We start from the raw sequence: 23,854 nt of genomic DNA on the forward strand, positions 1-23,854 counted from the left end.
AGCCAAAGAGCCAACCCTGTCACGTGACACGCCGTGTCTCAGCTTTCTTGGTCATTGCATCAGCCGAACCCAGAAGCCTTCTCAGAAACCGGCTTGTTGGCTCATTTGCGCATGATTAGCAAGTGAGTGGACCAATAATATCTGTGGATCACAAGGCGCTCCGGGGCACCTTCCATCAGAGCGCTCTGATTGGGCGGTGGGGTACGGCTCCGGCGCCGGTTGTGGCGGGTGGGCACAGCTCTGCGTCTGAGGGAGCAGGTAACTGGGGGCGCCTAGCTAGGAGCAGGTAACTGTGGGCTCCGGGCTAGGACTTGGGGCCCCGGACCCGGGGGAAAAGCAAAGAAGCCGTGAGAGCTGTAGGAGGAGAGCCGGCGCTTGGGGGCCCCCGGGCAGTCCCGCCCCTGCCCTGGGATCGGAACCCAGGCTCCGCTGGAGCACGAGCTCGGGAGTAGCTTTTGCTCCTGCGACCTCGGGTGGACTTGAGGACGACCAAGACACAGGAAGATCGCGGCTGCTGTCCACTTACCACCTAGAGTTAAGGGTTTGTCTCCTCTAATTTTAATCCCTTAGGGCACTGGGGGAGCAGGCCTGAAGATAGAGAGACCCAGATGGATGGAGTCCCTCTGAGAGACAGTTTCGCTCATTATTTTAGTTTCTAACTCCTATCCCACACTGGCCTGCACTCAACTCTGTAGCCGGGCTACCCTTGAACTCGAGGCAGTTCTGCGCCAGCATTTCTAATGCTGGAATTTCAGGCGTGAATCACCACTCCTGACTCGATTCTTGTTTTGTGACAGGGTCTCACTATGTAGTTCTGGCTGTCCTGGAACTCACTATGTAGACCAGGCAGGCCTCGACTCAAAGAGACCCTCTTGAGTCCTGGGACCAAAGTTGTGGACCACCACTCCCGGTCCGACTCGATTCTTAAAAACAAATAATAACGGAATAATTGATACCCTCAGGTTCACCCCAGTAAGCATAGTTGGCAATTTTTTCAAACGGTCTGCCTTTCCTGGTGTGCTTTGAGGTATGCTAATGCAGAGCATGCTATTTAAAGATGAGTATAGTTAATCATGAGCATGTGTTTAACGACCGTTGTTCTAGATACGGACGTACTGTAGTGCTGAGCTGAAACCAGTCATGATTCCTGAGTTAACTTATACTGTGCTTGGGAGTTGAGCATGAAATAGTCATGTGGAAATGATGATTTGAGTCTAGAAGACAACAAGAGATGGGGAACCTGGTGAAGGAAGGAAAGGTTTGCTTAGGTAGGTTTCTTTGCAGTTGGTCAGAACCCAGTCTTTGGGAAAAGGGGAGTGGTCAGGCAGAATGCCTACCTTGTCAATGGAAGCATGTGACACGATCCTGTGCCTGAAATCAGCTTGTAATGTAAGGTCACCAAGACTTCAGGTCCTTGGGTTTGGCCCCAGGCTTGCAAATAAAAACAAAAATAAAGTTACAGAAGGCCTTCAGAGCGCCTGCTGAGACATACCGTTTGAGGTCCTGCCTCTGTGCTGCAGGTCTCTTATGTGTGTGGAGGGAAGAGCAAGTTGTAATGTTGGAAACATTGTTTACTTATTTAGGTCAGGGTCTGGGATCTGGAACTCTCAGTTTTCATTCCTCAGCCTCCTGAACAGTCTTCAGTCTCTACAGGGCTAATAGCCAACATAATGGATCCTAGTACACAATGCTGGTTTTTTCCCTGTATGGAATGGTCTTCCTATGGAGGGCACTGACCGTCTTGGTTCTCAGCACACAATACAAGTCCATTATGTTAAATGAGTAAACAGAGATGGGAAATTCAAGTGTCCTTTGGAATGTAACTTCACCTCAGGTTTCCTGTTTAGAGAAGCATTTTCTTTAGCAACCACGACTTGTTATAAAGGTAAATTCATTTTTGCGGCCATTGTTTTAGCTAATGAGGCATGCAGACAGAGGAGGGGTGAGAAAAGAATGTGGCGTGACAAGATTTCCGAAAACCTTACCTTGACCCCTTTTCGTGAACAGCAAGAGCCTTTGGAAATGCTAGTCTGTTTCTTCTTCCCCTTTCAGCCCATTTTACCATCTGTTTGCCTCTCTGGGGCTCTTGTCTGAGTGATCTGTTAATTGAGTTGTAAGTAAATCCGCTGGGGTTGGGGTTGGCCCTGAATCAGGATGTCTTGTGTTTTGTGGGTATCTTTAAAACCTCTCTGCTACTTGATGTGAGGTAGTATCCACTTCGTGCCTTTTTGGACCCTCGCGTAAGATCCTGTTCCGTACAGGGACGAAACTCAGGCTGCAGCGATGCAGTCACCGTTAGAGCTGGGTCTAGAGTTCTAGAGACTGTGAGAGACCATCGTGAATGAAATAATTCTCGTTTTTCTGTGCAGCATGGCCCTGCAACACCAGAGAGCGATGGGTACACTCACCACAGCCTGTCAGCCCCACACAGTCTGCCTTTCAGGGACATTATACATATAAAAAAGATGTGAAGCTATAAAGGTGCCTTTTTTTTTTTTTTTTTTTTTTTTCTTTTTTTCGGTTTTCCTTTTTTGAGTCCCTGGGCTCATTTGGTCAGCTTTTCTTCCTGTAGCATACCCCCCTTTGAAATAATACATGCCCTACGACTGAGCGACACCCCAGCTCTTCTTCGTAACCTCGTGGTGAGAACACAGCCCTTTCCCAGCTAGGGTTCTGCAGATTTTAGGCTGAGTAGAGGTTGGTACATTCTTGATGCCTTAGGGTGGCCTGTGGCACAGATAGGTGTACCCCTGCGCTCGCCGCCACTGCAAGTGTCAGCCCAAACCTAGCAGCTCTGGCTTTGGGCATATGGAACTGGGTATAACTCTCAACATGTTCGTTAACAAAGAACTTGAAAGATCTCTGGAGGCCCTAGATACAGACCCCTCTTTTTGTTGAGGTGATCCCCTCAAGGACTCAGATTAGAACCAGGTCTCCTGAGCCTCTCCCCCTTCTTTAATGGAATTGTAAAGACCATGTGGTCATTTCTTCTCTTCTGATTCCTGGCAGTCAGTGCTCAGCGCGTATTTGTTTAATGAATGAAAACATGAAGAAGAGACCTGCGCTTGAGGCTGGCAGGGGCAGGAGTGACTGGGATCACTCTGCTGGTGCAGCAGAACCGTAACCGGGGGGTGGGGGGTGGGGGACGGGGACATTGCAACACACAGGTTTTAGGATCAAAAAAGCTAACCTGTGTCATTCTTTGACTTGGCTTAAGAAGCCTGGTCTTGTGTAATGCCCACTTTTAGTTTTATTTCCCCTAATTTCCCATCATTCCTTCCTTTGGTTAGCACCCTGAGGTGACTTTCAAGATGGACTCCACTCTAACTGCAAGAGAAATCCGAGAGCGCTTTATAAATTTCTTCAAACGGAATGAGCACACCTACGTCCACTCTTCCGCCACCATCCCATTGGATGACCCTACTCTGCTCTTTGCCAACGCAGGCATGAACCAGGTAAAGACCTTCAGTCTTTCTACTCGACTGACTGACTCTGGCAGCAGAGCAGCAATTAAAGAACAGCTCTTGGGTTAAGGGGCGAATGGGTTCTGTCACTTACCGGGCAGACTTCTGTGACTTTCTGTAGAGAACATTAGTTTCTGGAATGAAGAATAAGAGTGCTGCTGTGGGTTATGGATAAGAGTGAGAGACGGGTTGGGAAGATGACTCCCACCAAGAAGGTCATTTTTAAATGAGTTTTGGGAAAAAAAAAAAAAAAAAAAAAAACAACTCATATCGCTGGGCATGGTGGCACACTCCTTTAATCTCAGCACTCGGGAGGCAGAGATAGGTGTATCTCTGAGTTTTAGGCCTGCCTAATCTACAGAGTGAATTCCAGGACAGACAACTATTACACAGAGAAACCTTCTCACGAACCGCCCCCAACGCACACACACACAAAAAAAGAAAAGAAAAAAGAAAATTTTTTACAGCATTTGAGATCAAGGATTCGATAGTCCGGGTAATAGTCCAGATGTGGTTGTGCAAGTTTAATCCTAAGCAATTGAGAAGCGGAGTAGCAGGTGGTTCTCTCAAGGACATAGTGAGTTCCAGGACAGCCAGGACTACAAAGGAAGGAAGGAAAGAAAAATTTAAAAGAATTTGAGGCTAAACTAAGCTATATTGTAGAACCCAGTCTCAAAAATATATATATTTTAGCTCAAGGACAATTGTTTTGTGTGTGTGTGGTTTCATTTGTTTGTTTTAGCCTTTTAAAGAGAACCCAGGAGAGGCAAGCTGTAAATCTTGCTGCAGTTGCCTACTTACTGCAGTTGCCTAGAGGCAAATGGGCAAGAGAAGGGGACATAAAAAGCCATGTTGTCTGTGTTAAGCTGTCCTGGCAGTCAGTCAGCCTTGTGGCAGTCAGGTAACTATATGGCAAGGAGAGGAGCTGTAGAGAAAGAAGATCAGGAAGTCCAAAGAATCCCAGCGAGCATGCCAGAGCAGAGACAGAAAGAGAAGAGGAAATCCATACTTTTCTGAGGAATCGAAGGTGGGCAGACTTATAAAGGTGCATGCTGCAGCCCTGTAAGTTATTACCCCTTCCCCCAAAAGATTCTTTTAAGATTTTATTCTTCTTTTCATTGTCTCTTTCTTCTGAAGAAAAAGCTATCTTTATTGGAATGTTTTAAGGGCTGGCAAGGTGGTTCAACGCTCAGGAGCACTGTCTGCTTGTCCACAGGACCTAGGTTCAATTCCCAGCATCAACACAGTGTCTCACAACTATCAGTAACTTCATTTCTAGGGATCCTGTGCCCTCTGTGGCTCTTTGGGCACATAATGTTTTCTTTTTTTCCTTTCTTACTGGGGACTTAAGGCAGGACCAACAGGAGCTCTGTACCCTCAGCCATCTTAAGTGTATCTGTGAGCGCCTGCCCCTGGAACTGAGCCCTGCCCACTGTGGTCTCCCAAGTGCTGGAATTAAAGGTGTATGCCACTACACCTGTTTTTTTTGTTTGTTTGTTTTATTTAGCTTAGTTGTGTTTATTTTTTGAGACAAAGTCTCTCTACATAGTCCTGGCTGTCCTGAAATTCACTCTGTAGACCAGGCTGGCCTAGAACTCAGAGATCCACCTGCCTCTGCCTCCTGAGTGCTAGAATTAAAAGCGTGCACCACCAAACCTGGTCCTGGCAAACATTTTTTTAAACCTTTTTTTTTTTTTTTAATGTTTATTTTATTCCATATGTATGAGTGTTTTGTCTGCATGCCACATGTGTGCCTGTCAGAAGAAGGTATCAGAGTTTCAGGTGGTTGTGAGCCATCGTGTGGGTGCTGAGAATTGAATCTCAGTCCTCTGTAGGAACAGTAAGTGCTTTTAACCCTGAACCATCTCATCCAGCCCCTCAAGAAAAGTCTTTTTTTTTTTTAAGGATTGATTTACTTTTATTTTATGTGTATGCATGTTGCTTGCACATATTCATTCCCACGCAGCGCCCACAGAGGCCAAAAGAGTGTGTTGCCTTCCCTACAATTGGAGTTACAGACAATTGTGAGCTACCAAGTGGGTGCTGAGAAGTGACGCTGGGGCCTCGATCTCTTAAGTGCTGAGCCGTCTCTCTGGCCCTCCTATTTAATGTCAGTTAATTTGTCATAGTCACAAGGAGCTGTTGGTTTCTAAAGTGTGAGTGGGTAAACCCCAGAGCAGGCACACACCACACCTATGTGTCCAGCAGCTAGTGGTGACTGCACCTCCCTAATCCGTCTCAATGTTCTCCTTCTTTGTCACCTTTACTCCCAAGGGAACATATCCGTCCCTTACAAGGCTTCTTCCAGGATGACCTGAGATAAGTGGTTCACCTATGGGTCATGACCCATATCAGATGTTTACGTCACTATTCTTGACAGTAGCAACATGACAGTTGTGAACTAGCAACAACATAATTTTGTGGTTGGGGGTCACCACAGCGTGAGGAAGTCTCGCAGAGGGTCTCAGCATTGGAAGGTTGAGGACCACTGATCTAAGATATGGACCCACCTCCCTCCAGGTTGTGGACACTTGACCTAACCTGCGGCCCTCTACAAGTCACACTGTTCCTTTCTCTCTTCTTGTAGTTCAAACCCATCTTCCTAAACACAATTGACCCGTCTCACCCCATGGCAAAGCTGAGCCGAGCTGCCAACACCCAGAAATGCATCCGCGCTGGGGGCAAGCACAATGACCTGGATGACGTGGGCAAGGACGTCTACCACCACACCTTCTTTGAGATGCTGGGCTCCTGGTCCTTTGGAGACTATTTCAAGGTAAGCTCAGCATCGATTTTTTTTTTTTAATCTTTAACACAAAAGGGACGTGAGTCCTTAATTTTGTTTTAAAACATGAAATATCATTTAGAAGATTCGGGAACGAAGGACATTTGATAGTTCTGAGACTCCCACGTATCATTTGATGTTCTGGTTCCTGTTTCCTATATAAGTTGAATCTCTATGGTTTATAATGAAGATATTGCAGTTTTGCATCCATGTTCTGTATCTTTCTTTTTGTAGGAATTGGCATGTAAGATGGCCCTGGAACTCCTCACCCAAGAGTTTGGTATTCCAGTTGAAAGACTCTACGTTACTTACTTTGGTGGCGATGAGGCAGCTGGCCTAGAGCCAGATCTGGAGTGTAGACAGATCTGGCAGAATTTAGGGTAAGAGGGGCCTGGAGTGGTGGTTCAGTAATTGAAAGCTCATACTGCTCTTATAGAATTTTTAAATTTTTCTTTAAAGAAATTCTTGAATCTTTAAAAAAAATAATAAAAGAGGTGGGGATAAGAATGTAACCCACACCTGAGATAGATTCTTAAACTCAGGACAGCCCCCACCCCAATCCTTCCCTCTTTACAGTGGGTTCAAATATACACTTGGCCACTCAATTGTATCCCCAGCTTCTTGGCAGTTAGTTAGTAAATTTCAGTATGCAATCCTGATGGGATGACCTACCTGTAATCCCCATGCCTTACATATAAGACTTATATGTAATCCCCATGCCTTATAAGTCTTGGAAGGATTCCTGTTGATGGCTTCAAGTGGATTTCTCTGCCTTTCTCTGTGCAGACTGGATGATGCCAAAATCCTCCCTGGCAATATGAAGGACAACTTCTGGGAGATGGGTGACACGGGCCCGTGTGGTCCCTGCAGCGAGATCCACTATGACAGGATTGGCGGTAGGGATGCCGCTCACCTAGTCAACCAGGATGACCCCAATGTGCTAGAGATATGGAACCTTGTGTTTATCCAGTATAACAGGTAGTGTGGGCCCTGCTCCTTCTTTAACCAGAGAAACTGAAGCCGGCTGTACAGCTGTCTTCATGGCTGAAGGCTGTGTGGGGATCTTTATTTTTGGAGTCAGTGAGCAGCCCTAAGCTTCCGAAGCTCCTGGCACCTTGAAGCACTTCTTTAAATTGTATTGTCAGGTTTCCATTCTGATCCCTGGGACAGGAATGTGCCTATTTAAAAAACTTAACCTTGGGCTGGAGAGATGGCTCAGAGGTTAAGAGCACTGGCTGTTCTCCCAAAGGTCCTGAGTTCAATTCCTAGCAACCACATGGTGGCTCACAATCATCTATAGGGAGATCTGGTGCCCTCTTGGGTGCACAGGCGCACATGCAGGCAGAATGCTGTGTACATAATAAATAAATCAATCTTAAAAAAAAAAAAAGCAAACCCTAATCTTATCTCATATACTGCCTCCCTGAGCCATTTGCCTCGTATTTAAGAATAAGGTTCTGGGTACAGTGGTGCATGCCTTTAATCCCAGCATTAAGAAAGCAAAAGCAGGCTGATCTTTGTGAATTTGAGGCTAGCCTGGTCTACAAAGTGAATTCTAGGACAGCCATGGCTCTGTAGAGAAACCCTGTCTCCACACCGTCCCCACCCCCAAAAAATAACAAATAAGGCAAAGGGGCTGGATATGTACCCACCCGTCTCTTCACAAACAAGGTGAATAGTAACAACTTTTAAAGACTGCTAAGTGCTTTTTAACTGGCAGGACCCTAAGAGCCTGGGTCCCTGCTTCAACAACTTCTTTTTCTCATACAGGGAAGCTGATGGCGTTCTGAAACCTCTTCCCAAGAAAAGCATTGATACAGGGATGGGCCTAGAGAGGCTAGTGTCTGTGCTGCAGAACAAGATGTCCAACTATGACACTGACCTTTTCCTTCCTTACTTCGAAGCCATTCAGAAGGTACTGACCCCGCTGCGAGCCTGGATGATGCTGTGGGGGTTTGCCAGATGGACTTTTAGCGTGAATGGCCATATGCTTTGACAGCCCAAAAGTACCTGTTGCCGTCTGCCTACGTCACTACTGTTATGCCACGCTATGCCGTTTGCAGGGGTAGGCCCCGGCTTGAGGCTCTTTGGCTCTCTTCGCGCTCACTTTCTTGGAGTTGCGGGATGTGGCGTCCTCTCCCAGACCTCCTTATCCTCTGGAGCCTGCTTGGGTGAGGCGGCATGGGCTGGACTGGACTGTCTTATCGGCTTCTTCTGCTGTTCACCTGTAGGGTACAGGTGCCCGGCCATACGCCGGGAAGGTTGGTGCTGAGGATGTGGATGGGATTGACATGGCCTACAGGGTTCTGGCTGACCACGCTCGTACCATCACTGTGGCACTGGCCGATGGCGGCCGGCCTGACAACACAGGACGGGGGTGAGTCGGGCACACTCTGGGCAGGGTTTTCTGACTGTGGAACTTAAAAGTCAGACTTTATTATTGTTTTGTTGTTGTCTTTTGTGTTGGTGGAAGGATCCCTTCCCTCCCCTCTTTTTAAGAGCTAAAGGGAGTTTTCATTTGTTTTAAGACTACTGTGTTTAATAGTTTCTACTAAGTACTGAGGTAAGGCTGGCAGTGAAGCCGTCAGGCAGGATCTTGGCGGGGTAGGGGTGGACGTTGACTCAGCCCTGGAAACTGCATTCCTGACAAGCTGGGCCTGGGATCTCCCGCGTCAGTGGTTTTGTTGTGGGTAGCCAAACGAAATCTCTGCAAACACGGAGTGGAGCAAGAGGTTCGTGCTGCGCACTTTGAGTAGACCTCTAAAGGAGCTACCACGGGCCCCTCCGCTGGTGTGTTTCCCAGCAGATGCTGAGGTCTGCCTCCCACAGGTACGTGCTGAGACGGATTCTTCGCAGAGCTGTTCGCTATTCCCACGAGAAACTGAATGCCAGCAGGGGTTTCTTTGCCACACTGGTTGATGTCGTTGTGCAGTCTCTGGTACGTAGAAAGTCCCTGCTGACGTCTTCTGTGCTAAAGCCGTAGCCTGAGAGGGAGAGGGTGAATGGTAACATACAGCCAATGGACACTTAAAGAAAGGTGATGGAGGCAGTATACACTTTTAATTCCAGCACTGAGAGGCAGAGGCAGGTGAGTTTGAGGCCAGCCTGTTCTACATTTTGCACGTTGTAGGCCGCCCAGGACTACAATGCATAAGGAATTCCAATTCCCCATCTCATAAAAGCAAGGAGTGTGTCGAGAAATGGGCTCTGGCCTCACTGAACCTCTTTTGTCAGGGAGATGCATTTCCTGAGCTAAAGAAGGATCCAGACATGGTGAAGGACATCATTAATGAAGAAGAGGTACAGTTTCTCAAGACTCTCAGCAGAGGGCGGCGTATCCTGGACCGAAAAATCCAGAGCTTAGGAGACTGCAAGACCATTCCTGGTGAGGCCCACTTTTCACCTTCCTTCATCCACATCCACCAGGTCGGGGAATCCTGGGAAAGAGTAGTTTCTCACCTGTGCCAAGGTTGAAAGTACCTTAATCAAACCGCTTTTTGGTATAAAGTAAGACTAAGAGCAAAATGAAGTGTAACAGAATTTACTGTGGGAAAAGTATTCAAACAGTGCAGCTGTTTGAATAGTGAAAAGCCTTTTCCAAGTACATATCTGAAAAGTGAAAGCCTTTTCCAAGTATATTTCTCAGCAGTAAAACAAAACAGGAGTTGGCAAGATGGCAACTGTGTAGTGACATTTTTGAGAATTCTGGGTTTTTGGTTTCTTTAAAAAACAACAACACAGTAATATAAGGATGTGTTTATGTTTTAATCCCTGCTGTAGGGATGTGACTTTGGACTGTCCACAGCAGCTGACTATGATTTGCCCTGTGCTCTAGCAGAAGCATGGTTTTGCCAACTGCTGGATAGATTATGTAACGTTTGGAATTCTGGGAACTTTTCAGAGGATACATAAATTGAGGGCCCCAAGAGGTGGAATCAGTGGTTGTTAGTCCTTTAGTGAGGTTGTTTGTAGTTTGCTAGTAGCCGTGGTTAAAGAAGAAACAAAAGGAACAAAATTAGATTGAGGGCTTAATTCCTCTCTCCTGTCTATCCTTTCTTTTTTCCTATCTAGTGTTAGGGGAGAAGCCAGGGGTATAAAGGGTGGGAAAAAGAAGAGCCCACAATGTAGTAAAGACCAGCTACAGAACTGTAGTTTCAGCAGGAGGATCACAAGGTCAAGGCCAATCTTAAGGCTACATAGCAAAATCTTATCTCAACAAGAAAAACAAAAGATTTTGGTGTGTAACCAACTCTTCAGGATTTTTCTCTGTTTGCATGAAATTGCAAATAGGCAATTATATCTACATATTTTGCACATAAACATAATATCATCTTGCAATTTGCTTTTATCTTTTCACCAGCTGAGAAAAATTTAAAGGCTTTTTTTCCCACAGTTTTTTGTTTAGTTTTAATTATATGTATGTATGTATGTATGTATGTATGTATGTATGTATGTATGTGTAAGAGAGAAGAGGGTGCTGGGCCCTCGAGAAGACTAGAATTAATAGTTGGTTCTGAGTAGCCTGACATAGGTTCTAGAAACCAAACCCAGGCCCTCTGCAACAGCCACAAGTGCTCCTAACCTCTAAGCCAGCTCTCCAGTTCTGGCTATTTTTCTTCCTATTGAAATGCAATGTTTAAAGAGCAATATTCATGAACTCATTATAGTGAGACCAAGAATCAGAAATTTAGGCCGGGCATGGTGGTACATGCATTTAACCCCAAAACTTCGGGAGACAGAGGCAGGCAGATCTCTGAGTTTTGAGGCCAGCCTGGTCTACAAAGGGAGTTCCAGGACAGAAATTTGTCAGGAGATCCTTCATCTTTTTTTTTTTTTTTTTTTTTAGACAGGTTTTTCTATGTAGCCTTGGCTGTCCTGGGTCTCGAACTCAGAGATCACCTGCCCGAGTGGGACTATAGACTCCCTTAATCTTTCTTATAGCTCAGTCCTAAAGGATTTCAATTGCCTTAACTCTGTTCGCTTTTGTCACTTCCTGAAGCTTCCTGGCAGGGTTTGTCCATGTTGTTTTGACACAGTTCCTTTATCCTCTGTAGGAGATACTGCATGGCTCCTCTATGACACTTACGGGTTCCCAGTGGATCTCACTGGACTGATTGCTGAAGAGAAGGGCCTGGTGGTAGATATGGATGGCTTTGAAGAAGAGAGGAAACTGGCCCAGGTAAAGAACGTGAAGAATGACTTCAGAGCACCTGTCTTCCCATCTCACTAGCTCACTTCCACCCTCAGGACTGTTTTTTCTTTCTTAAGGAATAACCTCCATTTCTATTACCACCAACACCAGGAGAAAAAAAAAAAAAAGACAACAGTTCGCAATAATGTATAAAGGGACATTTGCTGTTCACAACTAGAGACCCATGTTCCTGTCATCTTGTTGGTAGAGCCTAGAGCTGCTACCTAGTGTCCTGTTATGTAAGAGGTCAGCCCCAAAACAAAGGCTGGGCTAGCCCCAACTGCCAGTAGTGCTAAGATTAAAGAACACTGTTCTTTTAGTTGTTCCTCAGCCGTGGTTTAGCAAGTCTCCATTCTCTTTTTCTCCCATGCTGAGGCAACTAAGGCTTTTGTCTTTTGTTTTGACAGCTGAAGTCACAGGGCAAGGGAGCAGGTGGGGAAGACCTCATCATGCTGGACATTTACGCCATTGAAGAGCTCCGGGCAAAGGGTCTGGAAGCCACAGATGATTCTCCAAAGTATAAGTACCATTCAGACTCCAGTGGGAGCTACGGTATGCTGCTGCCCTCTACTTAGATTCCATGCTGTCTGCCCTTTTTTTGGGGAGTTTTAAAGAGATAAGTCTCAAAGATGGGTCATGCTGAGTACCTTTATTCTCATAGGCACCCTTAATTGGTGGTTTCCTTAACTGTTTTGAAATACAGTTACAGAAAGTTGTTGTTTTTTAATCATAAGGAGTTCCAGTTACTCTTGAACCAATTTTCCTTAATTGTAACACCATGCAGAAAAAAAGCAGTTGGCCTTGAAATAGTCCCAGTCACAGTAGCTGTTGAACTCTGCACAAGCATAATAGAATTCTAAGTAAACAAATGAATATGCAAAACATAGGCCTGGCAGAGATCTTTTTAAACCAAAATCTATATAGTGAGGCTGTTTATTTGTTTGTTTTGAGACATGGGTCTTTACAGGGTAGCTCTGGCTAGTCTAGAATATCCTGTTTAGACCAGGCTGGCCTTAAACTCAAAGGAATCCACCGTCTCAGCCTTCCAAGTGCTTAAATTAAAGGCATGTGCCACCATGCTCAGCCCAAGTCCAATAGCTTTAAGAGTGTGCATAATAAGCTCTAGTTTGAGCTAGAGACTATTTAAACTATAGAAGACAGAATCAGATGTACCAAGTTCATTGTCTAAGGTACAGGGCGGCCAACTGTCCACTTTGTTTAAACATGTTTAAACATGTTAACAATGAAAGCCTGTCCCCTGGGAATCCCTGAGTTTTAGAAACGGCAGCTCTTGGTCACTCTAGTGAGAATTGATTCCCTGGGGAAAGATCAGTGTGCTGGTTCTTTTATAAAGTCTAGTGGGCTGCTTTTCAAAATACAAAAGAGTATGTGAATTGTGGGGTGGTAGCTCAGTGGGGCAGTGCTGTGTGAGGGTGTCTGTTCAGTGTCAGCACTGGGGCAATGTATATGTCACCAGAGTGACTGACGTGTCTTCCCCTGTCTCTGCTCCTGTTGAGCAGTGTTTGACTGCACAGTGGCTACCGTGCTTGCTCTACGTAGGGAAAAGATGTTTGTGGAAGAGGTGGTCACCGGCCAGGAGTGCGGAGTGGTGCTGGACAAGACCTGTTTCTATGCTGAACAAGGAGGACAGATCTACGATGAAGGCTACTTGGTGAAGGTTGATGACAGCAGTGAGGATGTAAGGCCAAACTTCTTTCTTGTTAGCTATGGGAGGCCAGGCATGGGTGACTTCCTTCTTGTTAGCTATGGGAGGCCAGGCATGGGTGACTTCCTTCTTGTTAGCTATGGGAGGCCAGGCATGGGTGACTTCTTTTGCTCCGTTACACTCCGGCCCTTGAGGAGCTGACTAGAGAGATGTTTGGGTTTTATTTTTTTTGTTGTTGTTAGTATATCTTCTGCAGCCAGGAGGGCTGCTTTTTATACCTGTTACCATCTCAGTTCTTAGGTACCCTTAGAGGGGAATCCTTGCAATCAGGATGCAAGTGCTAACACTTGCTTCCTTATGAATAAGGATAAGCAACTCTATTTTCACTTGTTGGTTGGTTTTGTTTGTTGGCTTTTTGAGGCAGGGTCTCACACTTATAGCCCAGGTCAGTCTTGAACTCCCAGTAATCCTGCCTCAGCTTTGTCTGTGTTGGGAGTAGAGGTACGCATCACCATGCCTGGCAAAGACCACTCTTGCAGGACAAACAGTCTTGTAGAAAGCTCAGCCTATAGCTTAGCCACTGTTGACTGTTTGGTCATGATGAGTTGGTCACTTGGTCTCCTTCGGCAGCTGATTCCTACCAATGGTATAAGATCCATTTCATAGGATTTTAAGTTGTCCCTTGCTGAGAAAGTAGCTCAGTTGGTAGAGTGCTTGCTTAGCATGCACAAGGCTTGGGTTCAATCCCAGCACTGAATAAAACTGGGAGTGGGGCTATGGATATGAGAGTGAGATGTCAGGAAGAGTAAGACCAGGTTAACCCCAGGCTCCCCGGGACATTAAAGTATGTGTATCGTCTGATGGTAGGGGTATGTATGTACAGAAAGGGAGGGCTGATCTATTTGGAAACTTTATTTACTTGTTGGTGTCCTTGACTCTGCAGAAAACTGAGTTTACAGTGAAGAATGCTCAGGTCCGAGGCGGGTATGTGCTGCACATAGGAACAATATACGGTAACCTGAAAGTGGGGGACCAAGTCCGGCTGTTCATTGACGAGGTAAGTTGAATAGGCTGGTCCACGTTTGATGTTTATTTATCTTCTTGGGTGTTTTAAGACAGTCTTTTGAACACTTTGTAGTTAAAGCTGGCCTTCGTTACCTGCTGCCTTAGCCTTCCCAGTGCTAGAATCATAGTCCTGCCCTACTCTGTCCAGCTTCCCATTTTTAACTATTTTTAATATTTTTATTTATTTTTGGCTTGCTTCCTTCCTTTCTTTCGCAGGGTCTATCTACAGAACCCTTTTCTGTCCTGGAACTCACTATATAAATCAGGCTGGCCTTGAACTCACAGAGATCTGCAACTCTTAAATACTGGGATTAAAGTCGAGCACCACCACACCCGCCTATTTTTAATATATATATATATATATATATATATATATATATATATATATATATATATATATTTTAGCTCTGTGCACCTGCCACAGCACACATGTGGAGGTCAAGGAGTCAGATCTCTTTTTTTAAGATTTATTTATTTATTATTTATACATATTCTGCCTGCATCAGATCTCATTACAGATGATTGTGCACCACCATGTGGTTGCTAGAATTGAACTCAGGGCCTTTGGAAGAACAGCCAGTGCTCTTAACCTCTAAGCCATTTCTCTAGCCCTTGAGTCAGTTCTTACCAAGTAGGTCCTAAGTATTGAACTCAGATTGTCAAGCTTTGTGGCAAGTGCCTTTGCCCACTGAGATATTTTGTTGGCCCCTCCTAAATGAAATTGTTAACAAAGAACAGTAGTAAATGTTGGTGCATTTTCTAGATTGTAAAGAATGAAGCTCAAGCCTATTTGGTCCCAAGTTAATCTTTCCATAAGTGTTATTTATCCTTTGAAAATTTCCTGCGTGTATACAATTTATCTTGATCCTAGCCTTTGAAATACATGGATTGCTTTTCAAGGAGTCCGCATTAAGGCTAGGAATCCGGGCAATGTGTGGGTACACATTGTACTTGGGCTTACACAGGAAGATCAAGCGTTTGAGGTCAGTGTGACCCTGTCTCAAAAACAGAAAAGAACTAGGTTCTGCATGTGACAGAACTCCAAAGTAATAGCTCAAAAGCAGGCGGTAATGTGTGTTTCACGTTATATAAACATAATAGGGCCAGCTTCTCTTTGCCTGTTGGTCATCCCTAGGGTTTGCTCAGGATTTGGTTTCATAGACCAAAAAGGCAGTTGTCCAGGCCAGGCTTCTTTTTGGAAAGGGCCGGGTAGTAAATGTTTTTGTTTTTTCAGGCACACAGTATCAATCACAATGTGTGGTACTGCATGTTTACTATTTGACTGTAAACATCTACATGTTTACAGATGACTATAGTTGTTTTCCATTAAAACTGTTTATAAAACCCTATCAAAGCCAACAAAAGGCCTTTAATCCCAGGAGGCAGAGGCAGGTGGATCTTTGAGGTCCAGGCCAGCCCAGGCTACATAGTGAGACCCTGTCTCAAAAACCAAAACCAGACAAGTCAGATGTGGCCCATAAGTCCTAGTTTGTTATTCTGTTGTAAACAGAGGAAGGAGGGAGGGAATACCCTTTAAAGGGTACTAACTTACTTCTCACGTCCTCTTGACCAGAACCTAGTTATAGGCTCACTCTTACCTATAAGAAAACTGCTTTCAACCTGAGCAGCTTTGTATTCAACAAAACTTCCTAGTCCATGGGGACAGCTCTCTAGCGGCTATCTCTGCCTTCTGCAGCCCCGGCGGAGACCCGTCATGAGCAACCATACAGCTACTCATATCCTGAACTTCGCCTTGCGCTCGGTGCTTGGGGAAGCTGACCAGAAAGGCTCCCTGGTTGCTCCAGACCGCCTTCGGTTTGACTTCACAGCCAAGGGAGCCATGTCCACCCAGCAAATCAAGAAGGCTGAAGAGATTGCCAATGCCATGATTGAGGCAGCTAAGGTAGGTTCTACCATATCTGAGCTCTTGGGACGTGAAGCTCACTCTTTCCGCACCATCGCTTTCTGTCATGGATGCTCAGCAGTCCAGTTGTTCCCACTTGGTTGTACCACATCCTGTCTTGTTCATAGAGACGCTCAAAGTGGTGGTTCTCAGACTGCTTTTTAGTGGTGGTGTCTAAGGGCAGGAGGGAGGCCTTTGATCTCCCACCTCCTTAAGTAGCGTTTTCACTTCATGTTTGGCTCGCTTAAAGAAAGCTTAGAAATTCGTGTGTGGCTTTCTTTGCTTTAACATGGGGCATTATTTTAGAAGGCTCGGGGTGTGTGCCAGACAGTGTGATTATAACCTTAGAGCCCGAAGACAGGCCCATATTGTCTCACGCTGCCTTCTCACCTCCAGAGAGTCTCCCAGCTTTTTCCCCTCTTCTCTTTTTATGACAGCCTGTCTACACCCAGGATTGTCCCCTGGCAGCAGCAAAAGCCATCCAGGGCCTTCGTGCTGTGTTTGATGAGACCTACCCTGACCCTGTGCGAGTTGTCTCCATTGGGGTCCCGGTGTCAGAACTGCTGGATGACCCCTCTGGGCCCGCTGGCTCCCTCACCTCTGTTGAGTTCTGTGGAGGAACGTGAGTACCTTGGTAGGGACAGCAATAGATGGGCTTATGTGCTTTTGGCATCCCCCTTTGAGGATGAGAAGCTAGATTAGACCAAATGTCATCCCTTTGTTTCTTTGTTCATTATTTGCCATGCTTTGGATGGAACTCAGGGATGCTAAGGAACTTGCAGATGCTAAGCCAGTGCTCTTCCACTGAGCCTCAGACTCTCATTTTTCTAAGGTTGAAATGGAGTCCTCAGAAAGGGACTTGCCAAATAAGATTCCTAAGAATCTAAACAGCCCAGTGGTCCAATCAGACCACTTAGTGTCTGACATTAGCATTTCTTAGGTTTCCAGTGAAATGTTCTTCCCAGTTCGAAGAGATGAAGAACACTGTCTGCACATTTAAAGTTGTTGGCTCTTGTTCCCTGGGTCCATCTCAAAAAGAAGCTGGTGGGAATTCAGAAATCAGCAAGGTGTCAGCATGCTCATGGAGTTCCTGCCGTAGCATGTTCACGGAGTTTCTGCTCTGGCCCCAGCTCGTTCTAGTCCTGTGCTACATGATTCCCTTTGCCAGCCTGAGCGGCATCCGGGAAGAGAAACTTGCCAGAATCCACTGTCTGAGAGAGCTCCTGAGCAGGCCATGTGGTAGACCTGGCTCAGCTGGCGTGGGACCTCTTGCTTCTTAGAACTCAGCTTCCAAAAGAAGCCTAGTAGATGGCATATTCTTAAGGGCCTGAGTAAGCCAGCCAGAGCCTCCTGCAAGCCTCGGGCTAGCAGGGAACACGTAAGGTGTATAGAGGGCAAGGGGACCTGAGGGATCCAGTCCCAGGCCTCTTTCTGACCGAATCAGGCCTTCAGGTGAGTCTCACTTATACCCAAACACATGTTCACTGACACCTTAGGGAACGGCTCTCAAAGACTTAGTACCATCCTCTCAGAATGCGGCTGAGAGTTAATGCACTTTCAGTTCTCTGAGCAACTTTTGTTTAAGGGACTGTATTAAGATTTTAAAAAGTAATCCTCCAGCAGTCTTACCTAAGGAACACCTTTACATATATTAAAATATAGCTCATGTTCCATCAAAATGTCACATGCAGCCTAATATCAGTGTTACTAAGTTGGCTATTAGGGACGTTATCACCTTTGAAGATAGTCTCCTTTGGTTTTCATAACAGCCTGGTCTCTTTCCCATACTTGAGAGAACCAAAGCTCAGAGAAATGGTGTCCTGGCGCCTGAGCATTCTGAAGCCATGGCTTCTGGGCCTAGTCCAGCTTTCTTCCTCATCTCCTTCCATAACATCCCTTAAGGGTGAAAGGCCACTGGGTTGTGGTGCCAGATGCCTTTATTCCCAGCATGTGGGAGGCAGAGGCTGGTGGATCTCTTGAGTTTGAGGCCAGCCTGATCTACAGAGTGAATTCCTAGCCAGCCAGTGCTGCACAGAGAAACCCTGTGTGTGTGTGTGTGTGGGGGGGGGGGGGGTTTAACCTACTGTGAAGGACTGCTTCATAGGGCCAAGGCATCTAATTCACCTTCTTGATAGCCTTTTATGTTCTGCCCTTCAGACATCTACAGAATTCTAGTCACGCAGGAGCTTTCGTGATAGTGACCGAAGAAGCTATTGCCAAGGGTATCCGGAGGATTGTTGCTGTCACCGGTGCTGAAGCCCAGAAGGTGAGCAGGTCATGCTGGCATGTGGGCCCTGCCTGACAAAGGAAAGCTGTCACTGCACAATGCTTTTAGCTGTCATATTTATCATTTGGGGCCAGTTAGTTGGCTCAGTACATAAGGCACTTTCCACAAAGACTGACAGCCTGAGGTCGTAAGCCAGTGACCCACATAAAGTTTTAAGGAGAGCTGACTCCATATAAAGCTGTTCTCTGACTTCCACATGTGTGCCATGCACTTACACATCAAATAATAGTAGAAATTTCTAAAAACTAATAGCATCAAGAGACACAGAATCTTGAGCCTTCCTCCAGCTATGTGGGAGGACAGAGTTCCCTTCTTCATATGCTCTTCCTTCCCGATAGCCCAGAGGCAGACCTTCTGTGAGGAGCATGGCACCGAGGACAGTCATTCTGCAGTGGGAATTCCTGAGGAATGTTTTACCAGGCAGAAGGCTCCTAGTTCATGAGGGCCTGGTTACCCCAGACCCTGTGGTTACCCCTGAACCTGTGTCAGGCTGTAGCCTCAGCTGGCTAGGTGGATGTGGCAGCACCCTGCTTACTAAGGGGAAGAATACCCTAGTGTTTACTACTCTGGTTGTCCTCCTCCTAGGCCCTTAGGAAGGCAGAAACCTTGAAGAAATCTCTTTCTACCATGGAGGCCAAAGTGAAGGCCCAGACTGCACCCAACAAGGATGTACAGAAGGAAATTGCCGACCTTGGTGAGGTAGGGATGGCCTCTCTCTGCTTCAGTCTATCTGTTCTTTCTCAAGCCTGAGGATACAACCCTCCCTGTGCTTGGATTTTTTTGTTCTTTTATTTGTTGTGCTTTTTGTTTGTTTTGCTTTGCCTTTTTAGAGTCAGGGTTTTCCTGTAGCCTTGGCTGTGGACCAGGCTGGCCTTGAACTCAGAGAGCTCCACCTGCACCTGGCTCCCTGTGCTAGGATTAAAGACGTGCACCATCACTGCCAGCTCTGTTGTGTTTTTTGGAGACAGAGTCTTATTCTATAGCCCAGACTAACCTGGGAACACACAACATAGCTCAGGCTGCCCTCAGAATTGCAACTGTCATCTGTCCTCAGCATCCTTCCACATGCTGGGGGGTGAGTTTTTGTTTGTTTGAGAAGGTATATCACTATGCAACTCATGCTGTCCTTGAACTGGGTGTAGCCAAAAGGCTGGTATTTCCAGCAAGTCTTTGCAGGCCGTGTCCACAGGCTGGCTAAGGACCAGGCTAAGCCATCTTTATAATATCACTTTCTCTCCAGCCTTGCTGTGACAGCTTCTAGTCTTAGAACCAGCAGATATCTTTGTGTTTTTCTGTTTTGTCAGACACTGGCCATGGAAAACTTTGGTTCAAAGATAGAAGGGTGGGGTAGAGTGGGCTTGAATTTCACCCTTCCTCATAGTATGCCAAACCCAGATGGTCTTATGTTCTGATTCCAGGTCCTGGCCACTGCAGTCATCCCCCAGTGGCAGAAAGATGAACAACGAGAGACTTTGAAATCCCTGAAGAAGGTCATGGATGACCTAGACCGGGCCAGCAAAGCCGATGTGCAGAAGAGAGTGAGTCTTGGCAGTATTGGCAGCTGGAAGAGAGGTTTTCCTGGGCAGAGGCTGACAGGGTTGAGTTTCAGCCCTTTGCTAATAGGCCTCTCTCCTGGGCTTCTTACAGGTGTTAGAGAAGACAAAGCAGCTGATTGACAGCAATCCCAACCAGCCTCTGGTCATCTTGGAGATGGAGAGTGGTGCCTCGGCCAAGGCAAGCAGGGATGCCCTACTTCTGTGTGTGTGTCTTCCCTTCCAGCCTTGTCAGCTCTCTGTGGTCCTGAGGCCACTGCTTAGTACTAAAGTTAGGCTGAGCCATGGAGAGATCTGGTGGCCTGAGGAAGAATGAGCTCCCTGGGGGTAGTAGGCAGACCTTAGCCAGAGTATGAGCAATGTCCTGCCTTTGGTCTCCACATGGGCTCCTGGGACCAGCATCTGCTCCTGAAAGGAAATGGATGGTCTAATAAGGGCTGAGTTCCCCAGACTTCCTTGTAGAAATAGGGGTCCCTGTTCCAGTGCTATGACCTAACACAAGGTTCTGCCCACAGGCCCTGAACGAAGCCTTGAAGCTTTTCAAGACACATTCTCCTCAGACATCTGCCATGCTGTTCACAGTGGACAATGAGGCTGGCAAGATCACATGCTTGTGTCAGGTTCCCCAGGTCAGAACTTCCTTCAGCCTCACTCTAACTAAAAGACTGCAAGCCTCTGTGCTAGTGGGAAGCGCCGTCTGTAGCTTCTCAAAGAGGGGTTCTTCACAGTGTTTGCCAAGACTGTGTGCAGCCTTCATGAGAAACTGCTGATCTGTTCGCTTGTCACCTCCTTTAATGCCTTTTACCCCTCAAGCTTTCTTGTTGGTGGATGTATTAACTACTGGCTGATGCCTGCTTTGCTTTTTGTCCTCACCTTGACAGTGGCCATAGCTGCTCTCCTGTACCAGCGGGTAGAGTTAGTCTTGGCCTCTGGTAGCATCACCCTGGACACAAGTGGGTGCTGGTGGCTCCCCTCCTTGTGGTAGGTACCCCACCTCAGTCCCATCTTGTATTCTGACTACCACTTCCCCTTCCTGTCTCCTAGAATGCAGCCAACCGGGGCCTAAAAGCCAGTGAGTGGGTACAGCAAGTTTCAGGCCTGATGGATGGTAAAGGTGGAGGCAAGGATGTGTCTGCCCAGGCCACTGGCAAGAATGTGGGCTGCCTTCAGGAAGCACTGCAGCTGGCTACTTCCTTTGCACAGCTCCGCCTGGGAGATGTGAAGAACTGACGGGGTGGAAGCCTGTGCTGGGAAGCATTTCTCCAGAGTGCAGGAGTCTGGCCAGAAGCTCCTCTGCCACGAAGACATTGAGTCTTGGGACCTTTCAGCCCTATCCGTCCTGATCCAGCAGTAACTGGAACATACCTGGAACTGTCCCATGATTCTCATTGCTCCTTTCCATTAATGCTCTGAGCCATAGATGTCATCACCATCTGTCTAGAATCACTACCCAGGAATGCTATTTAACATCACAACCATGTCTAGATAAGGCCACTCTGCCAATCTGAGGCTTCTAGGCCTGCAGGTAGGAAGCCTTTCTGCTGCAGAAAATAAAAGGACCACGTGCAATACCTGATCCATTCCATGCACGCACTCTCCTTCTCCTGAGTGGGCCCTGGCTCCCTCAGATCCACACAGTACAGGCCGCAGTCCCAGCTGGTTCAGCCCCAGACCATAGTGGAGCGTGGGATAGCAGAGGCTGAATGGATGGGCCGAAACAGGCATTCAATATAGGGGGTTGGGGGGATTTCTACCGAATTGCTTCTAGTAGTTAGTCTCTTGGGACAACCTCCTAATGTCTTATGCTGTGCATGTCCCTTCTCTGCCTGCCTTTGAAGCTGCTGCCGAAGTCAGGCAGCTAATATAGGGGGTATGGGCATGCAGGTGTCTCTTGAGTAACCACCCCATCCCTGCTTCTTTGACTTAAAGTAGATTCAAGACCCTGGCCTAGCCTAAAATGCAGTTTGTCAAAGAGTCTATAAATAGCAGGGTCTGGAGGCAGTAGTATGGGGGAGGAAGAGATACTACCTGCTTATGCCAATTTCTGGGACTTAGAAATATATATATATATATATATACACATACATACATTTTATCTCCAGTGTCAGAAGAGATTCCATCCATTTATCAAACAAGTGTTGAAGCCAGCTGGGGGGCCTGAGTACAGGAGTGAAGAAAGAATTTCCTGAGTAAGCTTATGTAAAAGAGTATGAATGCAAAATTTAAGGAATACAACAGCGAGGAAATCCTGCTGTCCCTTGCCGTACTTCCTCCACGCCGCTGAGTGGCGGTGGGGACGGCTACCACCTCCCGATAGGCTTCGCGCGGGCGCGCATCTCAAGCGGGCGGAAGAGCCGGTGCGCGAGGCAGCCTAGCCGGCGGAAGCGGCTCGTGCGCCGGCGGACGCCATGCCGGGAGACCACCGCCGCATCCGCGGGCCGGAGGAGTCCCAGCCCCCGCAGCTGTACGCGGCCGACGAGGACGAGACGCCCGCTGCCCGCGACCCCACGCGGCTACGACCGGTGTACGCGCGCGCGGGGCTGCTGAGCCAGGCCAAGGGCTCGGCCTACCTGGAGGCGGGAGGTACCAAGGTGCTGTGCGCCGTGTCGGGCCCGCGCCAGGCCGAGGGCGGCGAGCGCGGCGGCGGCCCTGCGGGGGCGGGCGGCGAAGCCCCGGCCGCCCTCCGTGGCCGCCTACTCTGTGACTTCCGCCGCGCGCCCTTCTCCGGTCGCCGGCGTCGCGCGCCCCAGGGCAGCGGCGAGGACCGCGAGCTGGGTCTGGCGCTGCAGGAGGCTCTGGAGCCCGCCGTGCGCCTAGGGCGCTACCCTCGTGCTCAGCTCGAGGTGTCCGCGCTGCTGCTGGAGGACGGTGGCTCGGCGCTGGCCGCGGCGCTCACGGCTGCCGCGCTCGCCTTGGCCGACGCGGGAGTGGAGATGTACGATTTGGTAGTGGGCTGCGGCCTGAGCCTCGCACCGGGGCCCGCCCCTACCTGGCTGCTGGACCCCACGCGGCTCGAGGAGGAGCACTCTGCGGCCGGCCTCACGGTGGCGCTCATGCCGGTTCTCAATCAGGTGGCCGGGTTACTGGGCAGCGGAGAAGGCGGCCAGACTGAGAGTTGGACCGAGGCGGTGCGCCTGGGCCTGGAAGGCTGCCAGCGCCTCTACCCGGTTCTCCAGCAGTGCTTGGTGCGGGCTGCCCGCCGGAGGGGTGCCGCCGCCCCGCCCTGAAACCCTGAGCAACGTGCTGAGGACTGCCATCATCCTTCTCTCCCAAAAGGACCATCGCTGATGGTCGCCTGACCTCGCTAAGCTGAGAGCCAAGAAACGAGAGTCGGGGAGGGGCGCGCACAGAATCAGAGCACTGGACAGCTGTGTTGGAACGGTAAAAGGGCCTTTACAGACACGATCCGGTTGGAGAAAGTTGAAAGCAGCCTTACTCCCAAGTTGAAAAGGACTTACCAGGATTTACCTGGTAAATGAGACCTGGGGCTATGGTCCTGTAAGGGATGGACCCTGTGCAGGCCAGCCAGCCATCAGCTCCAGTATACGATAAACCGATTCTTCTGAGAGGATGGACAAGGGGACTTTGCCTTCTCACTACCCGGAGTAAAACATAAAAACCTTTTTTATATCTGGAAATACATCTGTTGTGGTTTTTCTTGGTGCTAGAGTTAGAAACGGTGTTCTGATCATGGGTGTGTCAAGTCTGTGTTTTCAAAGGCTCGAGTCAGTACTGCCTTAAATGTTCCTGTTAGCTCACTGTAAGTGAGAAGAGTTAGTGTGCTTCGGACGAGAACCTGCCCCAGGTACTGTGTGTAGGGCAGCTGCTGACAGCATAAGACTGAAGAGATAAGGACAGCCGGGACTACAGAGAGAAACCCCGTCTCGAAAAAAAAAGACTGGGGAGAGTTAAATGGCTTCAGAAGCCTGGTGCTCCCCTT

General features: G+C 47.8%; 2 protein-coding genes across 4 annotated transcripts; both read left to right on the forward strand.

The window, feature by feature from the left end:
- The first annotated feature begins 203 nt into the window (after positions 1-203).
- On the forward strand, positions 204-21,490 carry Aars1 (alanyl-tRNA synthetase 1). Of its 3 annotated transcripts, XM_055620845.1 has the most exons (22): positions 208-541; positions 2,370-2,481; positions 3,291-3,455; positions 6,052-6,240; positions 6,484-6,629; positions 7,036-7,227; positions 8,020-8,164; positions 8,481-8,626; positions 9,079-9,187; positions 9,484-9,634; positions 11,304-11,428; positions 11,848-11,992; positions 12,961-13,139; positions 14,050-14,163; positions 15,868-16,074; positions 16,512-16,696; positions 18,232-18,340; positions 18,947-19,060; positions 19,780-19,899; positions 20,009-20,095; positions 20,430-20,543; positions 20,959-21,490. In XM_055620845.1, the coding sequence occupies exons 3-22, from the start codon at positions 3,312-3,314 to the stop codon at positions 21,142-21,144; spliced, it is 2,907 nt and encodes a 968-aa protein (XP_055476820.1). In that variant the 5' UTR covers positions 208-541; positions 2,370-2,481; positions 3,291-3,311; the 3' UTR covers positions 21,145-21,490. The 3 variants fall into 3 exon arrangements, with proteins under 3 accessions (XP_055476819.1, XP_055476820.1, XP_055476821.1); XM_055620844.1 differs by lacking the exon at positions 2,370-2,481 and having other exon boundaries at positions 204-541; XM_055620846.1 differs by lacking the exon at positions 2,370-2,481 and having other exon boundaries at positions 240-258.
- An 85-nt stretch (positions 21,491-21,575) lies between these two features.
- On the forward strand, positions 21,576-23,552 carry Exosc6 (exosome component 6). Its single transcript, XM_055620847.1, has one exon. It carries the CDS (start codon positions 22,323-22,325, stop codon positions 23,139-23,141), a length of 819 nt encoding a protein of 272 aa, XP_055476822.1. The 5' UTR covers positions 21,576-22,322; the 3' UTR covers positions 23,142-23,552.
- Positions 23,553-23,854: the final 302 nt, after the last annotated feature.

This window comes from Psammomys obesus, unplaced genomic scaffold, assembly GCF_907164565.1.
Source record: "Psammomys obesus unplaced genomic scaffold, mPsaObe1.curated_primary_1811, whole genome shotgun sequence".
NCBI lineage: Eukaryota > Metazoa > Chordata > Mammalia > Rodentia > Muridae > Psammomys > Psammomys obesus.